The sequence below is a fragment of the Alligator mississippiensis genome, chromosome 13 (genome assembly GCF_030867095.1).
Source record: "Alligator mississippiensis isolate rAllMis1 chromosome 13, rAllMis1, whole genome shotgun sequence".
In the NCBI taxonomy this organism is placed as follows: Eukaryota; Metazoa; Chordata; order Crocodylia; family Alligatoridae; genus Alligator; species Alligator mississippiensis.
In genome coordinates this window covers 30106671-30133025 of record NC_081836.1, presented here as the reverse complement: position 1 = coordinate 30133025, position 26355 = coordinate 30106671, and the positions used below count along the sequence as shown (strand labels likewise).

General features: G+C 53.9%; 1 protein-coding gene across 1 annotated transcript in view; it reads left to right on the top strand.

The window, feature by feature from the left end:
• Nucleotides 1-26217, top strand: part of LOC102570701 (cytoplasmic phosphatidylinositol transfer protein 1) — a 40963-nt gene extending 14746 nt beyond the window's left edge. Inside the window, exons 3-10 of the mRNA XM_019493084.2 lie at nt 818-966; nt 8852-8940; nt 9863-9870; nt 10576-10647; nt 11182-11277; nt 11677-11832; nt 15349-15412; nt 21939-26217. Of these exons, the coding sequence (XP_019348629.1) occupies nt 818-966; nt 8852-8940; nt 9863-9870; nt 10576-10647; nt 11182-11277; nt 11677-11832; nt 15349-15412; nt 21939-22204 (900 nt within the window). The 3' untranslated portion in view covers nt 22205-26217. The remainder of the gene's footprint in view (nt 1-817; nt 967-8851; nt 8941-9862; nt 9871-10575; nt 10648-11181; nt 11278-11676; nt 11833-15348; nt 15413-21938) is intronic.
• Nucleotides 26218-26355: the final 138 nt, after the last annotated feature.

Here is a 26355-nt window from a genome sequence, read left to right as displayed (position 1 = left end):
AGTAGTACCAAGGAGCCCAGAGGGGTTAGGCATGGGGAGGGGAGGAGAATGTCAGCCAAACAGCAGCCCAAGGCAGACAAATAGTCTGACCAGCAGCTAGTCTGAGAGGGAGCCCAGCCCAGCAGGAAGAGCTCAAGGACTGGGAGAGCCGGTTTGCAGCTGGCAGCGGGACATGGCAGAACAAACAGGCCTGTCTAATGTAGGGCTGCTCAGGAGCCCTGTTGCAGGCAGGAGGGGAAGGTCTCCTGGGCTAGCGCTAGGGTGGCTGTCCTGGGACAAGTTTCCAGGCTTCCGGCCAGAGGAAAAGGAGCATAAAGTAGTCTGGCCAAGGCTGGCTGTGCAGGATGAAAGGTGACTGGGGAGCTGTTCTTTTTTCGTCACCACGTTGCATGTAATAGTAATTTTCTGGGAGTTCAGAGATGGGCAGTGATGTAGATCCAGGAGGTCCTGAATCATGGGGAGAGAGAAGAGGTGTCTGTGGAAAGTCCACAATGCGTGTCAGCATGGAAGTTATGGGGGAACTGTTTGGAGGTCCTGGGAGTAAATGAAGGAAGGGAAAGCATTGTCTGGATAGCAAGGTTGTGCCAAGCGTCCCAGTACCAAGGGCTGTGAGGCAGTTCCCAGGGTGCTGGTGGACAGCCCATCCTTTGGGGAACCGAAGCCTAAGCTGGGCTGCATGCTCTTCCCTAGGCAGCTAAAGACAGTCACACATAGGCAAGCGAGGGAGCAGATATGATCCACGGCTTCTTGCTTGGCCTAGTGCCTCACTGGACCCTCCAGCAGCACAGCATCTCTAATATGTCTCATGCCATTGCAGTATCGTGTGGGCCAGCTGTACACCATCAGTAAGCACAGCCACCAGGAGAGCGAGAAAGGAGAGGGCGTGGAGGTGGTGAAGAATGAGCCTCACGAAGACCCTGTGCATGGCCCTGGGCAGTTCACTGAGAAGCGTGTGCACCTTTCCAGGTGAGAGTCTGAATCGGCCAGGGTATGCTCATGTCCTGTAGAGCATGTGCTCTACCACTGCACTTGGGGGCTAACCCTTTCTTTAGAACATCTCCACATCACTAAGTGAGAAGTTCCCTGCCTGGGCATCCCTTGCCTATGTGACAGCCCTTTGGACTGTCTTGGCCCTTGTTTAGGCTTCCCAGGCACTGCAGTGATACAAGCAGTAACTGAGTGCTCTGTCTGAGCAGGGAGATGGTACAGTGCCCCCCCCCCCCCCCCCAACGTGCTTCCCCTTGGTGTGGAGACCCATCTTCAAAAAGAAGGAAGGTATTTCAGTCTCTGGAACCCCACATAGTCTTTGGCCTTGCTCCTAAGCCTCTTTCAGTTGGAGCTAGGCAGGATGGTAGAGCTGGAGATGTGGACACTTTCCACTACACGTAAAGACCTAGACAAACTAACAGACACGCACTATTGGCTTGTACTAGTAGGGTTACCATATGTCAGGGTTTTCCTGGGCTTGTCCTCTTTTTGGGTCCTGCCATCTCTGTCTGGGCGTTTTTTTTTTAAATATCAACAAATGTCCAGGATTTTGGTCTGCCTCTGCTCAGCATCAAAGTTTTTTCCTGGCTAGCCCCAGCAAGGAGCTGCTTGGGGGTGGGGGAGGGGGAGAGGGAGATTGGAGGCAGGGGCATCAGATGCGTCTGGCATGCGCTGGAAGCTGCAGGCAGGTAAGTCGGGGGGCGGGGTGGCAGTTCTTCAGGGGCAGCAAGAAGTTGCATGGGTAGCAGGGCTGGGAGGGGCAGGGGGCTGCAGGTTGGGATTGAGGGGCAGGACATGGGCATATCACTGGCCCCCCACAATCATATTATCCCCCCTACACATGTGTCCTTTTTTTTTTAAACTAGAAATATGGTAAACATGTAATGAATAGACCTGCAGCTCTTTTGGGGGGGGGGGGAATCTCACCCAGGAGAAAGCTATTACAGTGTCTTGCCAGTAGGTGGCAGGGGAAAAGTTAATAGCGGCGGGGAGAGTGTGGGGGGTGGGGTGTTAAAGTGAAGAGCAACCCTGGGGATGGACATGGACAGACAGCACCTAAACCAGTAGAACCTACACCACGGAGTTTCTCTTGGATTCTTTCAGGGGTGATTCTCCAGCACATTGGGCAGAATTACTCTGGCTTAGGGTCTTGTGTTATCTGCCCACTACCTTTTTATACCAAGATAAAGGTGGTCTGTCTAGGGCTCACCAGTTTATAGGGCCCAGGGGTAGCATGAGCTGCCTGTGCTTGGGTGGGATCTGAACCAGCCACTGTCAGTCCCCTGCCTGCCACTCCCTTTACTCTCAGAGTTTCTATCATCTCTCCTCTGTTTTGGGCTTCCCAATTACCTTGTTGCTGGTTCTGTCTGTTAGCTTCTCTTTGAAACCCCTTGGAAACAAAGGCCTGCGCTCTCCCCATGGCATCATCCAAACTTCTCTCTCTGACTCACCCCTTGCCAAAAGTGACTGGATGGAGTCTTTTGCATTTGAGAGGCAGCCTTCAGGCCCCTGGGGAACATGGTGGGGAGGGGGAAGAATGTGACACATTGGCTACTCTTGCTCTGGCTTATTATTAGTACCAAGAGCTCCTTAGATTCCTGCTGAACTGGCCCCGCTCCCTGTCTCCCCACTGCCCCTTGCATCCTTTCATCCCACTGCCTCCCTGCCTTAGTGTTACACAAATTGCCAATTGCTCAAATCACGAGCGAGACCTTATGAGTGATAAGGCAAGATGCCAGGTTTATTGATTAAGCACTTAACACACACACACACACACACACACACACACACATTCATACCCCAATTTCTGTTCTGCGCTGATATACGTTACCAGTCTTACCAGTGCCTGGATCAATTTAGTGGCCAACCAAGTTGATCATGAGTAAAAGCTGGATTCCTGGCAGTCCATCTCATCAGATGAGCCAGTGCTCCAGGATGACATGCAGAACAAGACCCAAAATCGATATGTCTTACACCATCTTTTATAACCTTATCAATTCACCCAGTCCTCTGGGCTTTTGCTGGGTTATCACGTGTTCTTTCTTGAAGGTTGATTGCCGTTGTTCTCTCGCTGTTCTGGGGCGGATTCTTCTTGTTTGGTCTTTTATCTGTTTGCGTTCTTCACCCAGTCACCAGCTGATGTTTTCCTTTTCCACAGACACACTCTTACCCGTTCTCTCACACATATAGCATACAAAGGTCAAGCACTTATGTTAAGCTACAGAACAATACAAAATGGAGTTTCTTAAGGCAATGCAAAACTCAATAAAATACATAAAATTAAAAGCAATAGGCAAAAAGTCTATTTGTATAACACTACCAGATGCTTTGCTTTGCTTGTTCCCTCCAGGTAGAACTCTCCTCTCCTGAAAGGGGTTTCCCAGGACAGCCCTGAGGATGTGTGGCTTAGGGGAGCTCAGTGAGAACTCCTGGGGCTCATGGCAGAGCATTACGTTGCATTACCATCCCTATGCACAGCCCCCACCCCAGTGTGGAGAGCTGTCCCCTGGTCATGGTTCTGATGGCTGTCGCTGCTGGCATGTCACTGCCGGGCCTCCCTTGAGCAATCCCTGAAAGCAGTGGACCGATAGCACGCCACAGCCTTGGAGTGGCCGTGTCAACTCTTTGGCATGACACAGGCAGGGGCTGAAGCAGCAGAATCATCTCCTTCCTGATAGCCTTGGTTTATGTTTGGAAGAGGCCACCAAGTGGCTTGTTTGGAGGGGCCATACAAGTGGGTGCTCAACTCCTCTGGAGACCCCTAGGGCTGTGTTTCATCTGAGCCCCCTGGTGCTTTGCCAGCGTGAATGGAGTCTCCCAGTCCCCTACTAGATGGGTATCATGGCCCCAGTTTGACCTATGGAGTGACTGGAAGGAAGGGCAGGGGAGGGTGTCTTCTGCTCTCCATGTCCTGGGATACAGCCTAGTGCCTGGTGTTCAAGCAAGTGGCTCCTGCTGCTGAAGCCCTAGCAACAATGTGGTGGTAGGATTTGGCTTTCTCGCATCCTCATGGCTTGGTGACGAGTCTCCCTGCAGGCTGCGTGCTGCTTCGCTCCATCCCCAGGAGCTTTCATAGCAAGTGACTCTGGGGGCTGCTCCAAGATAAAAAATGAAACCAACTTGCTGATGAGCTTGCTGCTGCCCCTGGTGGAACCGGGACTGCTGTGGCTGGCAGCGGAATGATTTGTATCCGAGAGCCCAGCCATTAACTACCCCTCCATGGGGCTAGGCTGAGCTTGCCAATTGCCCTGGAGGGCTAATATGTGTTTGCAGTTAGATAAACTTAGGATCTGCTCCTTCTTGCTCTCACTGGGGGCTGGAATAAAGACCCAGAAGGAAATTGCTCTGCTGCTGCTTATCTAAGGCAACAGTATCAGCATTGTATGAGCCCCAACTTACATGTGAAATATCTCCTCCCCAATTTATTAGTGCCTGGGATTAGAATGGAAAGAATTGGAAAAGTTTATTTCAGCTGCCACACCTGAATCAACTCCTTCCCTCTTTGCCTGTCTTTCTTCAGGGGTTGTGAAGCTAAGGCAGTCAGTTTTCTTTCTGCATCTGGGGGCTTTCACTTTCAGGTGCCCCTTCCCCAATGGGTAGGTATAGCTGACCAGCTCCACTCAGGCCGACTCCCAGTCCCAGCTTTCCCTTCCTGCCTCTGCCCAGCCTTGCTGTTTAGACTGGTCAGATATGCCCAGGCTTTCTGAGCTGGGGAGCTGATATTTGAACCTAGATCCACTGCTAGACCGAAACTCATTTTGCCAGGGGGTCCCCAGTCAGACACTCAGGCCTACCTGGAGCCCTACTGAAGCCAGTGGGATGCCCTATAGACATTTGCAGGCTGGTGCTCTTCAGCACTGAGATAAGTGGTCAATTCCAAAGGTGCTGAGCACTTGCAGCTCCCATAGAAAGAAGTGAGAGATGCCCAAACGCATGGGCACTCACTGACCAGCCTGAAAGTGGGTTTGATGATGAGTTTGAGGCTCGCCTCAGACTCAGCACATCTCCAAGTGGCTTTGGAAACATTCATAGATTCATAGTTGTTAGGGTCAGAAGGGACCTCAATAGATCATCGAGTTCGACCCCCTGCATAAGCAGGAAAGAGTGCTGGGTCTAGATGACCCCAGCTAGATACTCATCTAACCTCCTCTTGAAGACCCCCAGGGTAGGGGAGAGCACCACCTCCCTTGGGAGCCCGTTCCAGACCTTGGCCACTCGAACTGTGAAGAAGTTCTTCCTAATGTCCAGTCTAAATCTGCTCTCTGCTAGCTTGTGGCCATTATTTCTTGTAACCCCCGGGGGCGCCTTGGTGAATAAATACTCACCAATTCCCTTCTGTGCCCCCGTGATGAACTTATAGGCATCCACAAGGTCGTCTCTCAACCTTCTCTTGCGGAGGCTGAAAAGGTCCAGTTTCTCTAGTCTCTCGTCGTAGGGCTTGGTCTGCAGGCCCTTAACCATACGAGTGGCCCTTCTCTGGACCCTCTCCAGGTTATCCACATCCTTCTTGAAGTGCGGCGCCCAAAATTGCACGCAGTACTCCAACTGCGGTCTGACCAGTGCCTGATAGAGGGGAAGTATCACCTCCTTGGACCTATTCGTCATGCATCTGCTGATGCACGATAAAGTGCCATTGGCTTTTTTGATGGCTTCGTCACACTGCCGACTCATGTTCATCTTGGAGTCCACTAGGACTCCAAGATCCCTTTCCACTTCTGTGCTACCCAGCAGGTCATTCCCTAGGCTGTAGGTGTGCTGGACATTTTTCCTCCCTAGGTGCAGCACTTTGCATTTCTCCTTGTTGAATTGCATTCTGTTGTTTTCTGCCCACTTGTTCCACCTGTCCAGGTCTGCTTGCAGCTGTTCCCTGCCCTCCGGCGTGTCCACTTCTCCCCATAGCTTTGTGTCATCTGCAAACTTGAACAGAGTACATTTCACTCCCTCGTCCAAGTCACTAATGAAGACATTAAAGAGTATCGGTCCAAGGACCGAACCCTGCGGGACCCCACTGCCCACACCCTTCCAGGTCGAAACCGACCCATCTACCACGACTCTCTGGGTGCGACCCTCCAGCCAATTCGCCACCCACCGGACTGTGTAGTCATCCAAGTCACAGCCTCTTAACTTGTTCACCAGTATGGGGTGGGATACCGTATCAAAGGCCTTCCTGAAGTCTAAGTATACGACATCCACCCCTCCTCCTGTGTCCAGGCGTTTCATAACCTGGTCATAAAAAGAGACTAGATTGGTCAGGCACGATCTGCCTGCCACGAACCCGTGCTGGTTTCCCCTCAGCATAATTTGTCCTGCCGGGCTCTCACAAATGTGAGCCTTGATAATTTTTTCAAAGACTTTGCCAAGGATGGAGGTGAGACTGACTGGCCTATAGTTGCCCGGGTCCTCCTTCCTCCCCTTCTTGAAAATGGGGACCACATTGGCCCTTTTCCAGTCCTCCGGGACTTGGCCCGTGCGCCACGAGCGTTCAAATATTCCCGCCAGTGGCTCTGCAATGACGTCAGCCAGTGCCTTCAGCACCCTCGGATGGAGCTCATCCGGGCCTGCGGACTTAAAGGCATCCAGTTCTTCCAAGTGACTCTGCACCATCTCAGGGTCTACGCATGGAAGTCTGGCGCCTTGCTGCTGCCTCTCTACAACCCCAGTGAGAGACTTGTCCTGCCCCTCGCTTAGGAACACTGAGGCAAAGAACTCGTTGAGGAGTTCAGACTTCTCCCCATAGCTTTGTGTCATCTGCAAACTTGGACAGAGTACATTTCACTCCCTTGTCCAGTACATTTCACTTCCTCGTCCATTGACAGGAGTCTTTGGAGGAGAGACATAAAGCCCATCCCAAGGCTGCAGAGAAAAAAGAAAATACACTGAGATTGCGTCTGGCTTCCCCAAGCCAGAGCCTGCTACTGCCAGCTGTCTGTGTATGGAGCTCCTTCTGACCTCGGGTTCAGTTCTGAATGCTCAGAATAGCCTCCAGCAGTGAGCCATGAGATGATTCTGTGGCTGTCAGCTCCTAAGGGGGCCCACGGTTTTGTCCCCTTTTGTTTCTAGGGGGAATCTTACAGCTGAGTCAGGGAACTCTCACATCCCCAGTGCTAGCTGCAATGTAGACAGGTTCCTTGTGGTGTAGATCGAGCCAGCCTGAGGCCAGGACTATTCAAAGCTTCAGCCCCATCATCACTAGGGCTGAAAGGGGCTCTGTCCACAGAGTGCTTCACCATGGCCCTGGGCAGACAGGGGTTGCATCAAGTGGAAGAGTAGTGGGCAGATAATCTAAGCCTCAAACTGGAGCAGCTGCTTAGTCCAGTGGAGAATTAGACCTGAAAGAATCAGGGGTGAAACACTACTGGTGCATGCAGCACAGGTTTGTTTGGCTCCTGCCTGCATCCATCCCAGGGGAATCAGGAATAAAGGTGAAAAGACTATGACTTGTTCTCCCCCTACCTACTGGAAAGTCTTTAAAGGTTGCCTGCTGTGTGACCTACCCCAGGAGAACTGCCAGTCTGTCCATTCCTGACCCCTTCCTGTATGCAAAGCTGAGGTCATTTACACTGGGGTATGTGTTCCTCTGTCCATGTGCTGTGCAGTAACCGGTTGCCCCTTGCTGAGGACAGACCTAATGCAGGAGTGGCCTTTGCATCTGTTTCACTACCTGTCCCCTTGCTGCCCCTTGATCCCTTGGCTGCTGCCTGTCCTGCACCTCCCTTTCCCCTGCTGCAGCCCAGCTGTCCCATTCTCTCCTTGATGATTGCTTATTCACATGCATGGCTCTCAGAGGGGAGAACTGAGGCCTGTTCTGTATTCCCACCCCCAGTGCCCAGCAGGTGGAAAGGTGTGATGGACAGTGCATATCAGCGAGGCAGCCCTAGCAGCATGGCTCCATCTCACTGCAGCACGTTACTGGGCTGTGCACTCAGCAGGGGGACTGCCAGCGCCAGCCAGGATATTTTTAGCCGAGGCACTCACGATTCTCCTCTCGGGGATGCTATTTATAGAGGCTGAAGATTAATCAAAAATCCCCTTGTCTCTCCCCTCCCCCCGAGCTCCCCTCCGATTGGGTGAGGAACAGCTGTCACGGCCAGAGGAAAGCAAGAGCTGGCAGCTCATTTCCAGCCCCTGTGGAGTGGGCTGGAGTGAGCCCAGCTGCTGCCTGCCTGCTGGCAGGTAGCTTTCACTGATGCTCCTTCCTTGGTGCAGAGGGTCTGTGCCCTTCAGTGCATCCATATGCCAGTGTCCTCTCCTTACCATGACAGCGGGGGGGATCTGAGGGGCTGGGAGCAGAAGCAGTACCTGTTCCAGCCTGTGGTTCTTAACTTGCTTTTCTTAACCAAGAGCACAGCTTCCCATGGCTGCTGTGGGAGCAGGATCAGCTCTTAGGGTTGCTAGAGTGTGAGGGCTGCAAGTGGGGGATGAGCAAGGGGAAGGGTGTAGGTCTGGGTGCCTTGTGGGGCATGGAGATGGAGACTGGTTGGGAGAGCACAGCAGTGGAGGACCAGGGAGGGTGTGGCACTCAGGGAGTGATGCTGGGGGTACAGGTATATCCTGGGCATGCAGGCAGCTGGAAGGACGCTGGCAATTTGGGGACTGCAGGGCTAGGGAGCTGATGCCCAGGCCCTGATGCAGGGGTGGTAGCACTGTGTCTCAAGCTTGGCTTTGGCCCTGGAGGGCACTCTTCTCCCTCCTGCCAGAAGCAGCCACTCCCACTCAGGGCTGAGGCAGGCTGAAGGAGGGGTCCACCTGCTTCGTACCTGCGCTGTGGAGAAGTTGGTCCTAAGGGTGACTGGTCAGTGTTGAGGTACACAAGACAGAAATCCAGTGGGTGGTGACTGGAGCCCCTTATTCTGCACCTCCCCAGCAAACTGCCCAGCTGGGCCCGCGCTGTGACTCCCCGCATATTCTACATCACGGAGAAGGCCTGGAACTACTATCCCTACACCATTACAGGTAAGGCGCCCTCCTTCTGCCCAGCTCCAGCTGCACTCCCATGTGGCCTCTGAACCTTGTGCTGGGCTGGGAGCACCAGTCTTCTCCCCTTCCCTAACCAGGCACTGCTTGGAGCCCAGATCTCCTGTAGCCCTGCCTCTCCATCAGGTTGTTCCAGGGAGGGAGTAAGATGCCAGCAGAGGGGAAGACAGGAGCAGTCTCAGGGATCTCACCCTGATGGGCATGAAGACAAAGTGATTCTCTTTGTGGGCCCTGTCCCCAGGAAGCAGGCACTCCGGGGGTGTCACCAACACTGCCTGGTCAGTCTAACTTTTCTGGTGACCCCCACCCCATGTGTGAACTGGGCCCTGGCACATGACAAGCTGCACTTCACTGCCACCCACACAGACTCCCCCAGCACAGGACCTGGGAGGAGGGCACAAGGCACAGCAAAAGGCCCCCAAGGGCCCAAAAGAGCCACAGCCCTGAGGCAGAGCCCAAAGCCCAACAAGTGGGCTCAGTGTCTGGCAGGCAACTTGCCCAAGCTCCACACCTCAGTTGACCCTGTCCTGCCCAGGCAGAGCCAAGCTCCTCTCTTAAGGCCTGTTCCTCAGTCAGCTCATCCCACCAGCATCTGCATGCTGCGGAGTCCTAAGCATCGAGCTAGGAGCCAGCTCCCTTGGCACAACTCACCCTGACAGCCAAACTCGTGCTGGCCCTGGCCCCATTGAGGTGAGCAGGGCTGGCAGTGCTCGTGTGTCCCTCCTCCTCGGCTGGCCATGGCAATGGAGCCACCTCATTGTCCAGCTGATTGGAACCACTCAGGAGCGCTTGGCTGTGTAGATGCAATAATGGTTCCTCTGACTCATCATCCTTTCCCCCTTTCTCCCTGCCGCCCTCACCCACCCTGGCGCTTCCTGGATTCGCTGTGCTGCCGGCTCAGAGTACACGGTAAGGACTGGCTGCGTCAGGCAGTTGTTCAGCTCTCCATTCATCACCCTCCCAGCCTGCTCCACAGCTGGAACCAGACTGGGCAAGACTGGCAATGGAACCCCATTCTGGCCCTGCCACAGCCCTAGGCATGGGCTGCAGAAGGGCATTAAGGGGAAGGTGATGACAGGCACTGCTGCCCCTGGTGCTGTGATGCCTGAAGAGGCTCAGAGGCTTGTGGCCCCTGCTCACAGCTGGACTCAGCCCCTGCTAACAGCTTATCCCTTCTTCAGTGAAAATAATTAACTGCCCACAGCCCACCTTGCCACACCACCCACCCAGTCCTGAACACAGGCCCCCATGGGTCCTCTCCATCATGAAGAGCATGGCTGACTCCTTCCACACCAAATGCTGTGTGGAAGCTTTTACTCTCAGGTGGGGCCCCCAAGGAAAAGGGAGGCATAAGGGATTACTTTGTGCTGTGGTTCCCCTTCCCACATGTGCCTGTGGACTCCTTGCTTGTCAGCATCCTCCAGGGCAGAGACAGGCTGACAGAGCTGGGTAGTGGGGGAAACTGCTAAGTCTGGACCTGATCAATGAGATACTTCAGTGTCTGGGGCTGGGGAGCCAGTCAGGACTGGATGCTGCTCCGGGCCCACCAAGTCCTTGGTCTTTAGTGGGGCAGCCAGGCTGGGCCAGAGCTGACGGCCTGTGCTCTTTCTGCAGTGCTCTTTCCTGCCTAAGTTCTCCATTTACATAGAGACCAAGTATGAGGATAACTGCGGAGACAGCGAGAATGTAAGTCCCCCCCACCCGCTCCTTGCCTCTCGCTTGCATTCCCTTGGCACAGGCCACTCCCTCCCCCATCCCCACCTGCTGCCTCTGCCCATCCTGCTGAGGGTGGTGCTGTGGAGAGAGATTAGCCTCCTGTTCTTTCCCTGTTGCATGGGCACCATCCCCGCCACCAGTGACCTGAGGGGAGCTATGGCCCCTTGCCACCAGGTGGGAGTTGATCCAGGCTAGCTGGGAGGGGCACGATATCTCCTGAGCCTGCAACCCCCTTGCCCAGGCAAGCAACCTAGGCCACAGTCCACTGACCCCCATCCGATGCCAGAGGGGATGCCTGTATGCACTCAGCCCAGGTTCCTTGCTCGGGTGGCAGCAGCAGTAAATGGATCTTTTCATGGACTTGTTGCAGTTTACAGATGCTGCTGTTCCAGTGCAGGGAGGCCCTTGGCCGGGCATACAAAGCCATTTCCCCACTGGCATTGGCTGGCCTGGGGAGGATGTTGGTGACTGGCTGTGGGTCTCATTGGGCCCTTCCCTCTGCAGATCTTCCACAGCGATAAAATCCTGGGAGACCATGAAGTTTCATTCCTGGATATTGCCTTCGATGAGATTCCCGAGCGCTACTACCGGTCCCTGGAGGTAATGTTGCTGACAGGAGAAAACACAATCCCGTTGACCCTGTCCCTGGGACCCACGCATCTGCCTGTGCCCACCCAAGATGGCCAACCTGACACCAACTGTCTGCCAGTGCCCATACATGTCTGTGCGCCTGCCCCTGCCCATCTGCCTAGTCACAGCCACCCAGCCCCACACCTGCCTGCACACTCTTGGCCTGTCTTCCTCCCACCCGCTCATGCACCCAAATCCACCCACCCCACTGCCAGGTTTGTCTCATATCAGTGTGCTGTGCCATTCCTGGCACAGCTGTTAGCAGTGGGAGGTGAAGTCTGGATTGGGGCTTGGTCAACGGCATGGCTGGTCCTCTTTCCTTGTCCTTGGCACACTGACCTGCCTGCTCCTTTCTCTTTCTCCGTGTAGGACCCACGATACTTCAGTTCAGTGAAGACAGGCCGCGGGCCCTTGCGAGAAGGCTGGCGGGAGCACACCAAGCCCGTCATGTGCTCCTACAAACTGGTCACCGTCAAGTTTGAGGTGTGGGGGCTGCAGACACGAGTGGAGCAATTTGTTCACAAGGTGAGGGGGCACCTCTGCCCCTCCAAGGAGAGGAAACCTCCTGGTTCCCCTGGTAACCATAATACATGCTTCTAGGAAGGAGCTGCCCCCATGACAGCCAGGGACTCAACATGTGGGGGAAGCCCACATGCCCATTTACAAGCTGCAGGAAACACCCCAGAGCCCTACAGCTAGCTGGGAACATGCCAGCCCTTAGTCAGGACCAGAGACCCGAGCAGGCAGTAACTTCCAATGCGTCTTGCTGACTGTGGCTACTGAAATGAAGTGGTTTGTTACTCTATTGTCATGAGTTGGTTAGAGAGAGAGTGTGTGAGAGAGAGCGCAGACAGATATAACACTTGGACTGGAGCTAGACTTCTCAGTGGTGACAGACGATGGAACAAGGAGCAATGGTCAAGTTTTGCAGCAAGGGAGCTTTAGGTTGGATATTAGGAAAAACTTTCTCACTTGGAGGGTAGTAAAACACTGGAACAGTTTACCCAATGAGGTGGTGGAATCTCCATCCTTGGAAGTTTTTAAGGCCCTGTTTGAAAAAGCCCTGGCTGGGATTATCTAGTTGGGGATGGTCCTGTTTGAGCAGAGGGTTGAACTAGACGACCTCCTGAGGTCCTTTCCAGCCCTACTTTTCTATGGTTGGATGGTTTAAATGAGATTTGTACTGCAATTGCCCAGACATATGAGCCAGTTCAGAACATTTTAAACCTCCTGAACCATCTCAAAAACCTACTTGGATTAACAAGTACTGTTTTGAAGCAGTTTTCCATGAACCAGTTCAGTGTTATCTGCAGACACCAGGCTTTTCATGACTAATGTCTGGCCAGTCCTCCAGGCATCCCACACCGCCCCACTGCTCACACCCCTCCCTGCCAGCCCAATCTTCTCCAGGCAACTGGCAACTCTGGTACACAGCCAGAACTCTACTGCCATGTCCTGTGTTACTTGCACTTGACTGCAGGTCCCCTGACTGGAGGCTCAGGGCAGCTTTCTGCTGCTTTTAAAGAGCTGGTCAGTTTTCTTCCATTGGTGGCAGGGGAGTCCTTACACAGCCCCTGGAGCTCCCAGGCAGGAGTCCAGGCAGCCCCCATACCAATCCTACTGGCACACCTAGGCACTCCTAGTCAGAGCCCCATTGTACACAGAGCTCGGTAAAGTGCAGGAATGGGTTTTAAACTCAGTGGGCATGTCTACACGTGTGCCCCACTGTACAGTTGGTACTACACAGTCCTGGCAGCACATCAGTTGTTTCTGACCCTACTGCACAGTAGCTCATTGCTACTGTGCAGTAGCAGCAGCAGCAGCAGCATGGTTAGTGCCCATCAACATTACAGCACTGTAGCGACAAGTTACGTCACCATAGCTCATTGCTATGGCAATGTAGCGTCTTGTGTAGCTGCGCCCAGTGAGAAGAGAGAGCAGAAAACTTCAGCTGGACTGGATACTCACTACTACTCCCAGATGGTGGGTCCACAGCACTGCAGTACTTCAGAAGTGACCACTCTGCTTAGAACTGTTAGGACTGGACATGTGACTGGACATTTGTCCTTGGCTTTAACCAAGGACAAATGTGAGCCAGTTTCCAATTGGTGACATTCTTGGAATGGTTCAAGTGTTATGTCTGCCCGCACCTCAAGTGACATGCGTGCCACTGCCATCTACTGTAGGCGATCAGAGCTGTCCCATCGCAGGTCATAGCCCCCATACTGCTACTGCTGCACGGAGATCCTCCTTTAGCTCCTTCTGGAGCAGGGGGATGGGAGCACTGTCCTGCTCTTGCAGTTACCCATGGCATGATGCTACAGATGCGAAGTTGTGCATGCCCACTGCTTATTTATGGCATAACAGGAAAGTACATGGCAACAGCATTTTATGCTGGATGCATTTTGGTTTTAATTTCTTATTGAATACGAAGAGCGATAGCCCCTATGGTGGGACATACAACAGAGCCCCCAGTCACAGGTACACACCTGGCATTGGATGCTGGCATTTGATCCATTGTCTGGACCAAATTCTAGCTCAGGCCAATGATGCTTCCCCTGCCTTTAAAAAACCCTGTGCAGTTCATGTGGTTACAGTAATGTCTGTGTGCTAAATAGCTGCCCTGTTCCACCCTTGCTGTGGCTGCATTTCAGCAGTGCAATGTGACACGTATTCAGTAGAGCCTGTAAACCACTTTCTGAAGTGTTCTAAGCTAGAAAGCCCTGTATAAATAACCCAGTCAGTCACCCAGGCCCAGTCAAGCTTTACAGACTCCTCCAGGCTGTGTAGTTTGGCCTATTGAAAGCCCCTTCTAAGCCCTGTGCTTGGGGACAGTGTAGAATCTCTTCATCCACCTTGGTACTCCACCTTGTGGAAAAAAAACCTGCAGCATGCTCATAGGCTTGGCAGTGCTACGCTTGCTAGCACCATGGCTGAAAGAGACTTGGGGGTCATGATTGACCACAAGATGAACGTGAGCCACCAATGCGATGTCACAGCTGGTAAAGCAAACAAAACTATGGCTTGCATCCATAGATGCTTCTCAGGTAGATCTCAGGATGTCATCCTCCTGCTGTACTCAGCCTTGGTGAGGCCGCAGCTGGAGTACTGCATCCAATTCTGGGCTCCACAATTCAAGAAGGATGTCGAGAAGTTTGAGAGAGTCCAGAGGAGAGCCACGCACATGATCAGAGGGCAAGAGAATAGGTCTTATGATGAAAGGCTGAGAGCCATGGGACTCTTCAGCCTGGAAAAGCACAGGCTCGGGTGACCTGGTGGCTGCCTATAAGTATGTAAGGGGTGTGCATCAGGATCTGGGGGAGCATCTGTTCACCAGAGCGCCCCAAGGGATAACAAGGACTAACGGTCATAAACTCCTCCATGACCATTTTAGGCTGGACATAAGGAAAAACTTCTTTACTGTCTGAGCCCCCAAGGCCTGGAATAGACTCCCTCCAGAAGTGGTGCAGGCACCTACTCTGGACTCATTCAAGAAATGATTGGATGTCTATCTTGCTGGGATCTTTTGACCCTAGCTGACTTCCTGCCCCTGGGGCAGGGGGCTGGACTTGATGATCTTCAAGGTCCCTTGCAGCCCTAATGTCTATGAAATCTATGAAAATCCAGGACGCTTTGGAGTAGAGCACCTCCATTTCCCTGGGAGCTGGGGTGTCGGGCAGGGCTGCCTGTAAAGACTCCCACCAGGCTTAGGTGGGGACCTTCTGGAGAGGTGGAAGGCCCTGCTGGCTCCTGGTAAGTGGGAACTGAAGAAAAGTATGTGGCCTGGGCTTGTGCCATGTTCTTCATTGAGGGTAGGTCTAACTCAGTGTTCCCACCCCACAGATGCCTCTCCAGCCCTGCGCTCTGAGAAAAGGCATATGCTGGGCACTAGGATATGGCATGCAGATGCCATCTCTTGGGAGGGCCCCAATCAGCTCCATAACTGCCCATTCTACCTAGAGGGTGCATGTAGAGCCAAAGGGAGGGGAGGGGAGAGCACTCTGCTGCATGCCAGGGCTCTAACTGTGCTGCGGCTTGCAGGTGATCCGGGACATCCTGTTGATAGGACACCGACAGGCATTCGCCTGGGTAGACGAGTGGTGCGGTAAGTGGCCTGCAGTACTGCTCCTCTTGTGGGGGGGCAACAAAGCTAAGCACCAGGATGGTGGGAGATGCCCCTCCTCCCCCCCAGGCTCTACTAGGGAACATGCCCCTGCTTCCCCGTTCCCAGGTCCTTGCTGTGGGTCTGTGCTGGTTACAACACCTGGATGTACTTCAATGGACCCTCTCTTTCCCAGTTATAGGGACAGTCTGGCACATGGGCTCCAGGGGTTAAAGAGTCACCCCCTTCCCTTCACCAAACAGACACACTTCCCCCCAGGCTGGAGGAGCAGGAGGGTATCCCATGCCCACACTGCACTGCCTTTTGCTCTGGGATTGGTGCTGTCTAGTAAGGGCAGAGTGCCAGGGTGACCATTCTTCATGTGTAGGGAAGGCATGTGGAACAGAACTGCCCATGCCAGGGGCCCTGGCACTCCTCATGCACCCTGGGAGTCAGGCAGTGCATAAGGGCTCCAGTAGGGCTGCTGCCTCCTAGGCTCAAGGCATTGTGAATATGTCCAGCCCAACCAGGGATCAGGTTCCCCATCGAAGGCTGGCATTCACTCCAGGGCTGAATTTGGCCTAGGAAGGATAATTCCTGTTGACTTTGCTAGCCCACTTACACTAGGGCTGAATTTGGCCCCTGCACACACAGCGGGTGTTGGGAAGGAATTAATGGACTTCCTGCAAGAAGACAGCACAGACACCAAGCAGCCCCCCTCCTGCCTCTGCAGGAGTGTGCTGGCCCTTTAAGGATGCATTCCACCTTCTCTGCAAGAGATAGCTGCAAGCTGAAATGCTTAGGCAAGATCATCTGCAGGCAGAGCTCCATCTCCTGCTGCTAACCCCACTAACCCTACCCCCCACACCCCCACCCCTGCTCACTGCTGTTCTGGCTTTGCCTCCTGCTGCTGCGCACCCCAGCACTTCCACCCCATCTGTCCACAAGCACCCTCCACTTCCTGCTTGGCTCTGCTTGCACATGGCCTCTCTCACTGCCACTGACCCTTCGCTGCACATCCTGGGGACCTAGACACATGGGTGGGCTGGGCGCTCTGCACAGTGCAGGGCTGCCCTGCAATCACTGTCTTTGCTGAGGTACTGGCCTTGGAGTCTGGTTCAGGGGCACGGGGCAGGAGACAGGGCCAGGGTGAGAATGGCATCAGCTCACAGCCAAGTGGCTCTGCAGCCTTGCTCTGCTGCCCAGCAAGGACCATGAAGCTGGGCTGTGCTGACATTAGAGATGGAGCACATGGCTCCTCTTCAACTGGTGCAGATGGATCCAGATCATGGTGATGGCTGGAAGGATTCTCGCCCCACACGTCATTGGCATCGTCCAGAAATGCTGGCACCAGGAGGCGATTCAAGCTCACATTCTGAGAGGCATGACTGAGCCTGGGGAAGCAGAGAGGAAGTGTCTGTCAAACAGAGGACAAGAAGACATAGAGTGCTGACAGCTCCTCCCCTCCCATCTAGTCTGTGTGGGGCCAGGGCTGTGGACCAGGTCTCCAGGCCAGCTGTGTGTTGGGCACTGCTGCCCCCTGCTGGCCCATAGCAGCAGCAGTGACATGAAGTGAAGCACTAGCTTGCTGGGCCATCTACGAAGGCCCAGCTCCTGAAAATCCCATCTCCTGGAGATGGGTGTACAGGGAAACCACACAGCCCACGTCCATCAGCCTTTGCGTCCAGCCAGGCCAGCTAGCACCCAGCTCCTCCCAGGATTCACAACTGTACTTGACATTTTCCCTGTGAGGGTGTTGCTGCCCAAACCATCATGGCAGCCCCAGGCCAGCAACTGCTGTCCAGGACTCTGGGCGGAACCTGAAGCAGCCTTTGCCCTTACCTGCACATCAGCTGGTAGCCAGGGCTGGTTGCATGAGAGGATCCTCAGCAGACCATGTGCTCAGTGTTGCCCAGGGGAAGGGGGCAGGGATGGAGCGAGGGAATCTCTTGGAGAAAAGGGCAGAGCAGAACCCACTTGGCAAAGGTTTTGGTGCATCTGAGCCCAGGAGCAGACCATGAAGCATACTGACAACCAGGGGATCAGCTTCATCAATGGGGAAACCAAAGGAAGCAGCTACTGCTACTACAAAGGAGAAGCTAGGCCTGGAGTAGCTGTTGCTGTGCTCCCACACAGCTCCTCCCCCATTAGGTGAGGCTGTGGCTGAGCCAACAAGCAGCTCAGCCAGGCGGCTGCATTCATCGCCTGCAGAACCTCAGAGGAAACCCTGGGGTGCGTGCTCCCAGTGCCAGCTGATGTGACTGCAGGCTTCCTCTGCTGCCAGAGCTCTTCCACCCTCCTCTACGGCAGCTCCGCTGGGAATGACTGAGATTGGACTAACTGGGGGCACCATTCTTTACGCCATCGCCTGCTTGGATTGACATGACCCTCCTACCATTGGGCACCCCATGAGCGGCACAGGCCAAGCATCTTGAGGTTGCTAGAATTACCAATGGACCACAAAGAGCTTCCTTCACAGGCTCTACTTAGTGGCCAATGGTCTCTACCCAACAGAGATATCAGGGCTGAGCAGATGATAGCTGGGAAGTTTGCTGGTACCTTCTTTCCCCATCAGCCTTCTGGGGTAGTGCTTAACAGTCTCACTTCCCTGTAATGCTACTAACAACACAGCCCCCATCCACAGCCCTCAGCATCCTGTGAGGCAGGCTGGCTCAGTAGAGAAGCATCCATCCATCTCTTGGTCTGTGCCTGGCCTCCTGCTCCTCCCAGACCTGTCAGCCCTTTGACTCAAAGGGCTTCCCAGTGTCTTGGGTCTGGCAGCTCTAGGTCAGCCAGGTTGCTGGATAGGGAATTCAAGAGACAGCAACTTCTCCTGCTGATTGCTAGGGTTGGCTGCTCTTTGGGAGCTCAGGGGCAGCCTCTAAGGATGCACGGGCCCTGAAAGGGGAGGGCCATATGCCTGTTGAAAGGGGGGCCCCATTGAAGTCTGTGCAAACCTTGTGGTCTGTCCATGAATGCTTGTTCTTGGGGATATCGCTGTCTGTGCTTTCAAGAGCCCACAACTGCAAATGCCTGAGCTTGCAGTAAGCGGTGGGAGACTGCTGGTGTGTGTGGGTGTGTGTGTGAGATATGGCCTGTGTTGCTTCTGGACGATGGACCTATATGAGGCACTGACAGCCATGACTCGGGAGAAGCCAGTTGTGAGGAACCCTGCAGCTGGCTGACTATGCAGGCTGGGAAGGTGACACAGCTCCCTGTGGGGTCTCTGTGCCATGGCTTGAAGACCTTCCTGTCTCTCAGGACACCTCACTGTTTCAAGCAGAGCTTTGTAAGCCTGTCTGTACAAAGCGCAAGTAGAGAGCACTTGACAGCAGGTGTCAGCATGAATGTGTTTTGTGTGTGCGGTCATGCCCATTGCATGGGAGAGTGTGCATCTTGCAGAGGGTATTCCCCAGTAGGGCGTGAAGTGGGGAGGGTAAGCATCCAGAAGGGAAACCCAAGTGATGGGTAAATGGATGGAAAGCCAGGTGGCAGATGGGTGGATGTGTTTCTGGCTGTGGCTGGTGGCCCCTGGTGTTGGTGTAGCACTTGCTTCCCTGTTGCTGTGCCCTGGACTGGATGTGTGGGGCATTCACCTAGTGTTGCCCTGCTGGCCGAGCAGTGAGAGGCTCTCTGCATGTTACAGACATGTCCCTGGAAGAGGTCCGTGTCTTCGAGACTCAGATGCAAGTGGCCACAAATCAAAAGTTCGGAAGCCAGGACCCTTAGCTTCCTGCCTGCCCAGCTCGCCCAGGACCTCCCTTTGTATGTACCTTCCATTTGGTTTTCTCTTTCTCCATGCAGCCTCATAGTTCACCCCTGCCCCTCCCCGGTCACAGAGTGCACTCTGGGGCAGCCATTCTTTACACTGGGGTCTGGCTGGTGGGGGTGGCCTCAGCCCAGGGAGGGTGCATGGTCTGGATCAGAACTGGAGCATGCACTGGACTGTGGGCAAAGGAGCTGAACCAGAGGGTGGCGCTCATCCTCTCTGATGCAGGGCAGTGGTCAGGCTTTTCTGCAGTGGGGGCTGTGGTGGGACATCAGAGTATCTGCCTCCTCTTTGGTAGCACTGCCATAGTGTTCTCATGTGAGGGCTTCTTCTTGACTCTGCAGGGAGCTCATCATCCCCCACAACGAGAGGTGATTGTGCTGGGGATGGATGAACCTGGTCCATAGCTGTGAGACCACAGTGCAGCTGCTTGTTAAAACAGGATAGAGACCATGCAGCCAGAAACATTTACACATGAGTAGGGGAGATCCTGGGAGCTCTCAGCGATCCCATGGCAAATGGACCACATATTTCACCTGGAGCAGTTCCCATCAGAATGGCTTGCACTGGGGGGTGGTATTGAGCCAGAACTTGCAGGAGTTCAACAGCTGTATGGACAGAGCAGATGCCAGGTCTGCTTCCCCAGGGCAGATGTGCAGATGTACCTTAAGCCTTCTGTGCACTCTGCCTGCTTCAGCAGCCTGGGCCCCATGGCTCTGCCAGTGCGCCTCCCTCTGCTCCCACCATCTCCCTGCACATAGCTTTGCCAATGCACCTCCCTCCTGCCTGCACCCCCTGCATTCCACTCCTGATCCCTCCCCAGTGCTACACCTCATTCCTGCCCTGCAGTATCCTTGCCGTTCCAGTATACAACCTTTGCAAGGGAGTTCAACAGCCCACAGTGGAAGCCTGGGTACTGATGACCTCAGGGAGCTGGCAGCAGGCAGATAGCACATAGGCAGGCCCCATACTTCTTTCTTGACCTGGCCTCTCTAAGAGGCAGAAATCAAGGCCATCTGCCTACTGCTGTGTTCAACAGCCTCCTTGAGGTGGTTTCTCTGCTGTTGACCCAATCCTATTGCCCTCTGCTTCATGCACTGCATCATCCCTTAGAGCTTCACACCCAGGTATGTGTAGAAGTAAGTCACTGAAGGGTGAGTTCCCTGTAGAACCTCAGCGTCAAAGCTTAGGGAAGTCTCCTTCCTTCTCATGCTGATCTCAGCCACAGCCCTGACACTGGGCAGCCTGGAAGATACGCACAGGACAGTAAATTAAATCAACCCACACAGAGCTCAGAACCAGATCTGAAAGCTCTGGCTTGGTGGCCTCTGCTGCCCTGTTCAGCCTATTAGAGATAAGAGCTGTTACAAGTTCCTTGGAAAATTTATTCCCATGGGGAAACTTGGCCTTTAAAGTCATCTTTGACTCCACACAACAGCTAAAGCATATTTCCTGGGTCTTCTGAAGCAGTTCAGTCTTCTCAGGCCTGTTGTGAAGAAGATGACACAATAGCTAACCAAGTTACAAGGGAGAAAAACCTACATAAAACTAGGACAGACTCTCCCAGGGCAGTAGAGCTTTGCCCAGTCATGCAGTGTTTACATGGAGCAAGGCACTCAGATACCAGGGTGATGCGCACATCCTGGCAGCAGGACAGCAGTAGAAGCTAAGGAATTGGTTTGTTCTATTCTTCCTGATGTATCTTTGCTCTTGGCCAAGGTGGTCATGGGAACCTCAGTAGAGACAGCTCAATAGGTACTTCAGTAAGCCTCAGCTCCACAGAATAATGCCCTCTGGGGAAAGGAACCCAACAGAGGTGAGCTGGAGCTTCTGCCCAGCCTGCAGCCCATCAGCCACCAGCAGCACCTGTTCTGTACAGAGCCTGTGCATCACATGATGCTGATTACTCTTCCTCACTCCCAGCTGCTGGATCATGTATTCAAAGAATACCTCATTCCTTCTCTGACCTTATTTTTCCATGGAAGGAACAGCTTTAGTTGCCACAGGGACATTGCTGCATCCCCAGTTGGAGCAGAGATGATCTGTGGAATTGTATGTGAGAGGGGAGGTAGCAATAAGGCAACTTCTGTTATGTGGTCCACACTACAGAAAAATTAGAAACCTAAGGAAAACTACTGTTTCTGATACTGAAAAAGATCCTCCATCCCCCTCCAGTGAGTAAGTCTCCTCAGGCTGTGGTTTCAAGCTCAACATCTCATCTGTGGCTTAGGCCTTTAGCCTGATAGGACTGCAGATTTCCACCCCCTGGACCTGCAGGCTGCTTTAGAGACAGCAGTAAGGGGCACTGTGTAAACATCTTCATGGATTAGGTGAGAGATGCTGGTGAGAATTGCCTTCAGCCACAGCAGCAGCATCCTCCTCCATGGACAGTGCCTACTGGGATAGGTAAGCTAGAAGCAAGGTGAGGACTATAGGGAGGAGGCCACCCCTCGTGGCTCAGGTAGTAGATGTAGAAGCTGGCTTGTGCCCAGCACATGAACACAAAGGGCCTGGCCACCCCACATTGCTGACACACTTGGGGAGGCTTGCTCACCCTTCACTTGCCTGCTTTGTCTCATGCACTCCAAGCCCCCAAACCTCCCTTGTGGCTGTGCTCAGGATGTCTCTCCAGTGTGTGTGAGAGCCACTCCCAGAGCAGCCTCACCCCCGTGTTCCTCTGTTTAACACATCCAAGCAGAAGCAGACGGGTGGGTCCTCCCAAGCCAGCCTGTGAACTCTGCTTCTGTTTTCCTTTGCCAGGAATGACAATGGAGGAGGTGCGCAAGTATGAGAGAGAAACCCAGGAAGCGACCAACGAGATCATTGGTGTGGTCACACCCTCCATTTCCATAAGTGAGGTGGGGCAAGCTCCGGTCACTCACAGCGCCCCAGCCAGTGCCCCTTCTACACCACTGAGTGATGATCCCCCAGACTTCCTCAGCGCTCCCAAGGACAGGCCCCGGAAGAAATCTGCTCCGGAAACACTGACGCTGCCAGCCCTGCGGGAGCGCGCCAATGCTGAGTAATGGCCGCCCTACAGACATGCTTGGTGGACAGATGCTTGGCCCTCATTCCCCACCCCTCAAATCAGGGCACCCTACCCACTTTGCCTGCCTTGAGAAATGTAAAGTCTACCGCTCCCCCAACATCATTCCTGTCCCTTGTCCCCAATAAAAAAGACAGCAGATCCTATCCTGAGCCAGATGGGAGAAGCCCCTTTGTGAGGTCCCAGATTTCCCTGCCATCACGTGGGCCTTGGGCTCCCCTCAACCTGCTACCCAGCCCCACTCTCTTCTCATCATTCCAGCACATGCCCTGCTTTCCCTGCCATTGGTTCGGGGAGGAGCTCCAGCATGTTAGAGCCATTCCTTGACCCATCTGCAGACAGCTCTGTCCTGGCAGGTAACATCCCTCAGAGCTGCTTTTGCTAGAGCCAGGTGGCAGCCAGTGCCAGCCCAGCCCTTCCCTGAAGGAACTTGGAAGCACCTTTCAGACTTGATAAAAACTGGCAGGCATTGACTGCTCCCCGTTCCCATTGGCAGTGAGACCCACCAGGATGTTTAACCTATGTCCTTGCCACCTCCTGAGGATTGCTGACTGTACCTCCGAGCTTCACAGTACCACAGCAACCCTGAGCCCACCAGCATCCAGACTGTAACTCTGCAGCTGTGCCAATGTCACCCGTGTCCCTCCAGCTTTGACAGGAGGGTAGAGCTGAGTTGTCAGGACTGCTTCTCCTGTTCCTGATGTCATGCTCCAGGCCACTGGTGAAGAGCCAGCATCTCAACCATCTCTACTCTGGAGACCTTTTCCACCTGTCACTAGCACTGGCTTGTCCAGCACTAGCAGTGTTGTAGTGTGGAAAAGGCTGTGACGCAGTCAGTTGATCCTCTTCTAAGCAAGGGATTGTAGGACTGGCGGGGCTGATTTTAGTCATGCTTAGGCTGTGGGAAACCTTTCCCTGCAGAGTGGAGTATGGCATTCTGGGTGTGAATGAGAAGCCCACTTGGTATGAAGCCACTGGTGACAAAACACCATCACTGAGTTGCGGCTCTGGATTAATGCTTGTCATAGTGGGACAGGCCTAGCCATTGTCCCTATAGACAAGCCCAAAAAGTACTGCTCGCCATGTCTTGCCTCTGTCCTTCCCAGTTGAGCCTTTCCTGTGTCCAGAGTTGTGTTCTTGGTCTTGCCAAGGCCCTTTACTTTCACCAGTCCCCTCCAGAGTCCTACAGCAAGAAGGGGTGAAGATCTGTCCATCCCAACCCACCTAGCCTTCTGCCAAGCAGCCTTCTCCCCACTGGTGCCTTCAGGACAAGGGCCATCCCCACGCCACTGCTCCAGCAAAGATTTCTGGCAACTATCTGGACCCATGGCTGGACCTGCTTCGTCACCAGCTATTCCCATTGCCCTCCAGGCACCTGGACTTAGCCTCCAAACTGCCTCACACTCGCTCAGGTCCCTGAGAAATGGGTCCCATCATAGCTGAGCCTGCGGGGTATGTCAACCATGGGTACTGAACATGTGCAGACTCCAGCTCCAAGTGCATCCAGCACAAACCAGCTGAGCCTTCACACTGGGTTTGGGCCTCAGATACAAGCACACGTTGAATTGCACTGATTCCTAAACAGGAATCCCCCAACCCACTGCCCTCTGCTTGGGCCTGAGCACAGGTCCCTTTGTTCAAGTATTTTTTAACAGTCTTTGCTACAGTTTGTGTCCTGGACAAGCAGAAATGGAACAGCCAGCCTCTCCTCCAAGAAACTACATGCTGCTGATGGATCAACCAAAGGTCTACATGGGAGGCAGCTCTGCCAGCTAATCTGGATGGGCCAAGCCCAGGTGAACCTGCTGTACTCCATGACATCCAGAATGCTGTCCTCATGGAACTTGGGGCTTGGGAGGGACCTCAGGGGTTATCTGCTTCAACACCCTGCTCTGTACTTCCCACTGGGGGTTGAGGGTCACCAACACCATACATGGTGGATCATGCCTCTGCTGTGTGATATGAGCCACTGGAAGAGTAGCTTGGAGGCTGGTTGGGATTCAGTGATCCCTATGAAGCATTAGGTCATGACAGGAAGAGGCTGGGTCTGGAGGAGCCCCCACAGGGTTGGCTGCTTCTCCTAACTTGTCAGAACCCCTAGGGTCTGCAAAATGGGTCTGGAAGTCTAATAGGAACAGGCTCTGACTATTTTATCACCTTTGCCTCTGGAGCCAGGATGGCCAGAAGCCTTGTGAACATGGGAGAAGATTTATTGATTGTTTGTGGACCTTGGACAAGATTGTGTTTAGGTCTGGGGAGAAGGTGTGGGGTAGTTTTTAATTGGATTCTAGTTTGGCCTCCTCTTCAACCCAGACTGTGCAAAGGGCCAAAGGAGTCATGCAGAAAACCTGTTTGCTGTAATGGAAAGGAATGGTCCCACAAATGACACTGGGGACTGGGTATTTAAGATGGGCCACAGCTGGATTCTGAACCCCTTCAAAAGGGAAGGACTTGGCTTGGGAATAAGGCATCCACCCACACCCACGGGCTCTGAGTCAGTTCCACACTGGAAAGGATGTTTCCTGTTCTAGTTTGGATGTAGTCGAAATCTCCCCAGAAAAGCCATACGGCAAGATTTTGCACCATCACATTTGCACTGAGGCCGAGCGTCTTGCTTTGGTCTAAGTCAGAGCCCAGCTCTATACAGGTTGAGCCTGGTGTCCTCAGCCCATCTCTTCTGAAGGGTATTTTCCCTCGCCAAACAAATTTTAAAGCCCCTTCTCACGTCCACTGAATTGTATGCCCCTTGCCCAAACTTTGTACAGAATGGGCTAGAACCTGTCCCTAGGTTCCTTGTAGCCTGAGCCTTGTTCTCTGGGGCTCAGACCCTTGTGAGGGGCTTGGTCTCTGCCTCGCCTGGAGCAGATGCGTCAAGCCAGTCCGGACTTCTCTGCGTTGTGTCTTTAATTCTCACCCCTCAAGGGTTTCCCCTTCGTGCCCACCTCTTGGGCTGTGGAAAGCCTGTGTGAGGCTGTTGGTATCAGCCTTGGGTATATGTGAGCTTGTGTTTTCCTCCTGCAGCCAGGCTGCTCTGGCTCTTGTCCCTGGACATTTTGGTTCATCTCATGCATGTGTCCAGGTCCCAAGGCCTTCCTGATATGCCCACCGTGGAGCTGTGCAGTAGCTGGTGATGGCAGGGGCTGCATAGGGAGGTTAGTTCTAGTACTGTGCAGGAAGGATAGAGGCAAGTGCTGGAGCGAGGGGACAATGCCATGGTGCTTAGCCCTTTGCAGCAGGCACCTGAGGCTGATGGTTCTGTCTCTGCAGAGCCCCTCATCCCTCCCTCCCTCCCTCCTCCCTCCCTGCTTAGAGCACCAGCTCCTGGGCTTTGCTCTGTGGCCCCATACCTGGAAGCAGGGATTTGCTGATGACCAAACCAAGCGTGAGCCAGGAGGGGCCAGATGTCTGTGGGGTTGAATGTATCTTGCATGAATGTACCACATGATGTAGCATTCCCTACCCCTTCCCCTGCCCCACCCAGCCTGTCTCCTCTCTAGCCTCCTGCATCCTCAGGAGTCTCTTTATTTCTCTCCTGCCCCAGGTCCCCATCCCAGGAGGCAGCTGGTCACTGAGTTGGAGAGCCCTCAGGGCCCAGGCCCAGCTCCTGGAAGCTCCCTCCCAACAGACACTTGTGAAGAGAGACCACAAAGGATTTTCCCTGCTCAGAGGCCAGGCCCCTGCTCCAGGTGTGAGCATGGGACTTGTCCCCGCCACCCCTGCCTGTCATAAGGCCCGTGGGCCCCGCCATCTCCAGCAACACAGCCGGGGCCTAGGGGGAGCAGGCTTGCCCTGGAAAGTGCTAACATCCCCTGGTGTCTGCTTCAGGCAATGTGAATCGTTCCTCGTGAGCCAGTTCCTCACTGATTGCCCTTGCCACTTACCGCTCACTTGGAGGCCACTTGTGTTTGGAGGGGGCGAGGCAGTGGCTGGCTCAGGCCTTGGCTTTCTTTGTTACAACAAAGGCCTTTTGAGAAATAAAGCAAAAGAAGCTGCTGCGGCTCCTCTCTGCTGTTTATTTGTCCCCTCTACATCTCCCACTGCTGCCATGAGCCCCTCCTAGCTGTGGGAGTGGGTGGCAGGGGAAGATGGCTGAGGGGAGTGATCCAGGGCCAGTGACACGCACACTCCTGA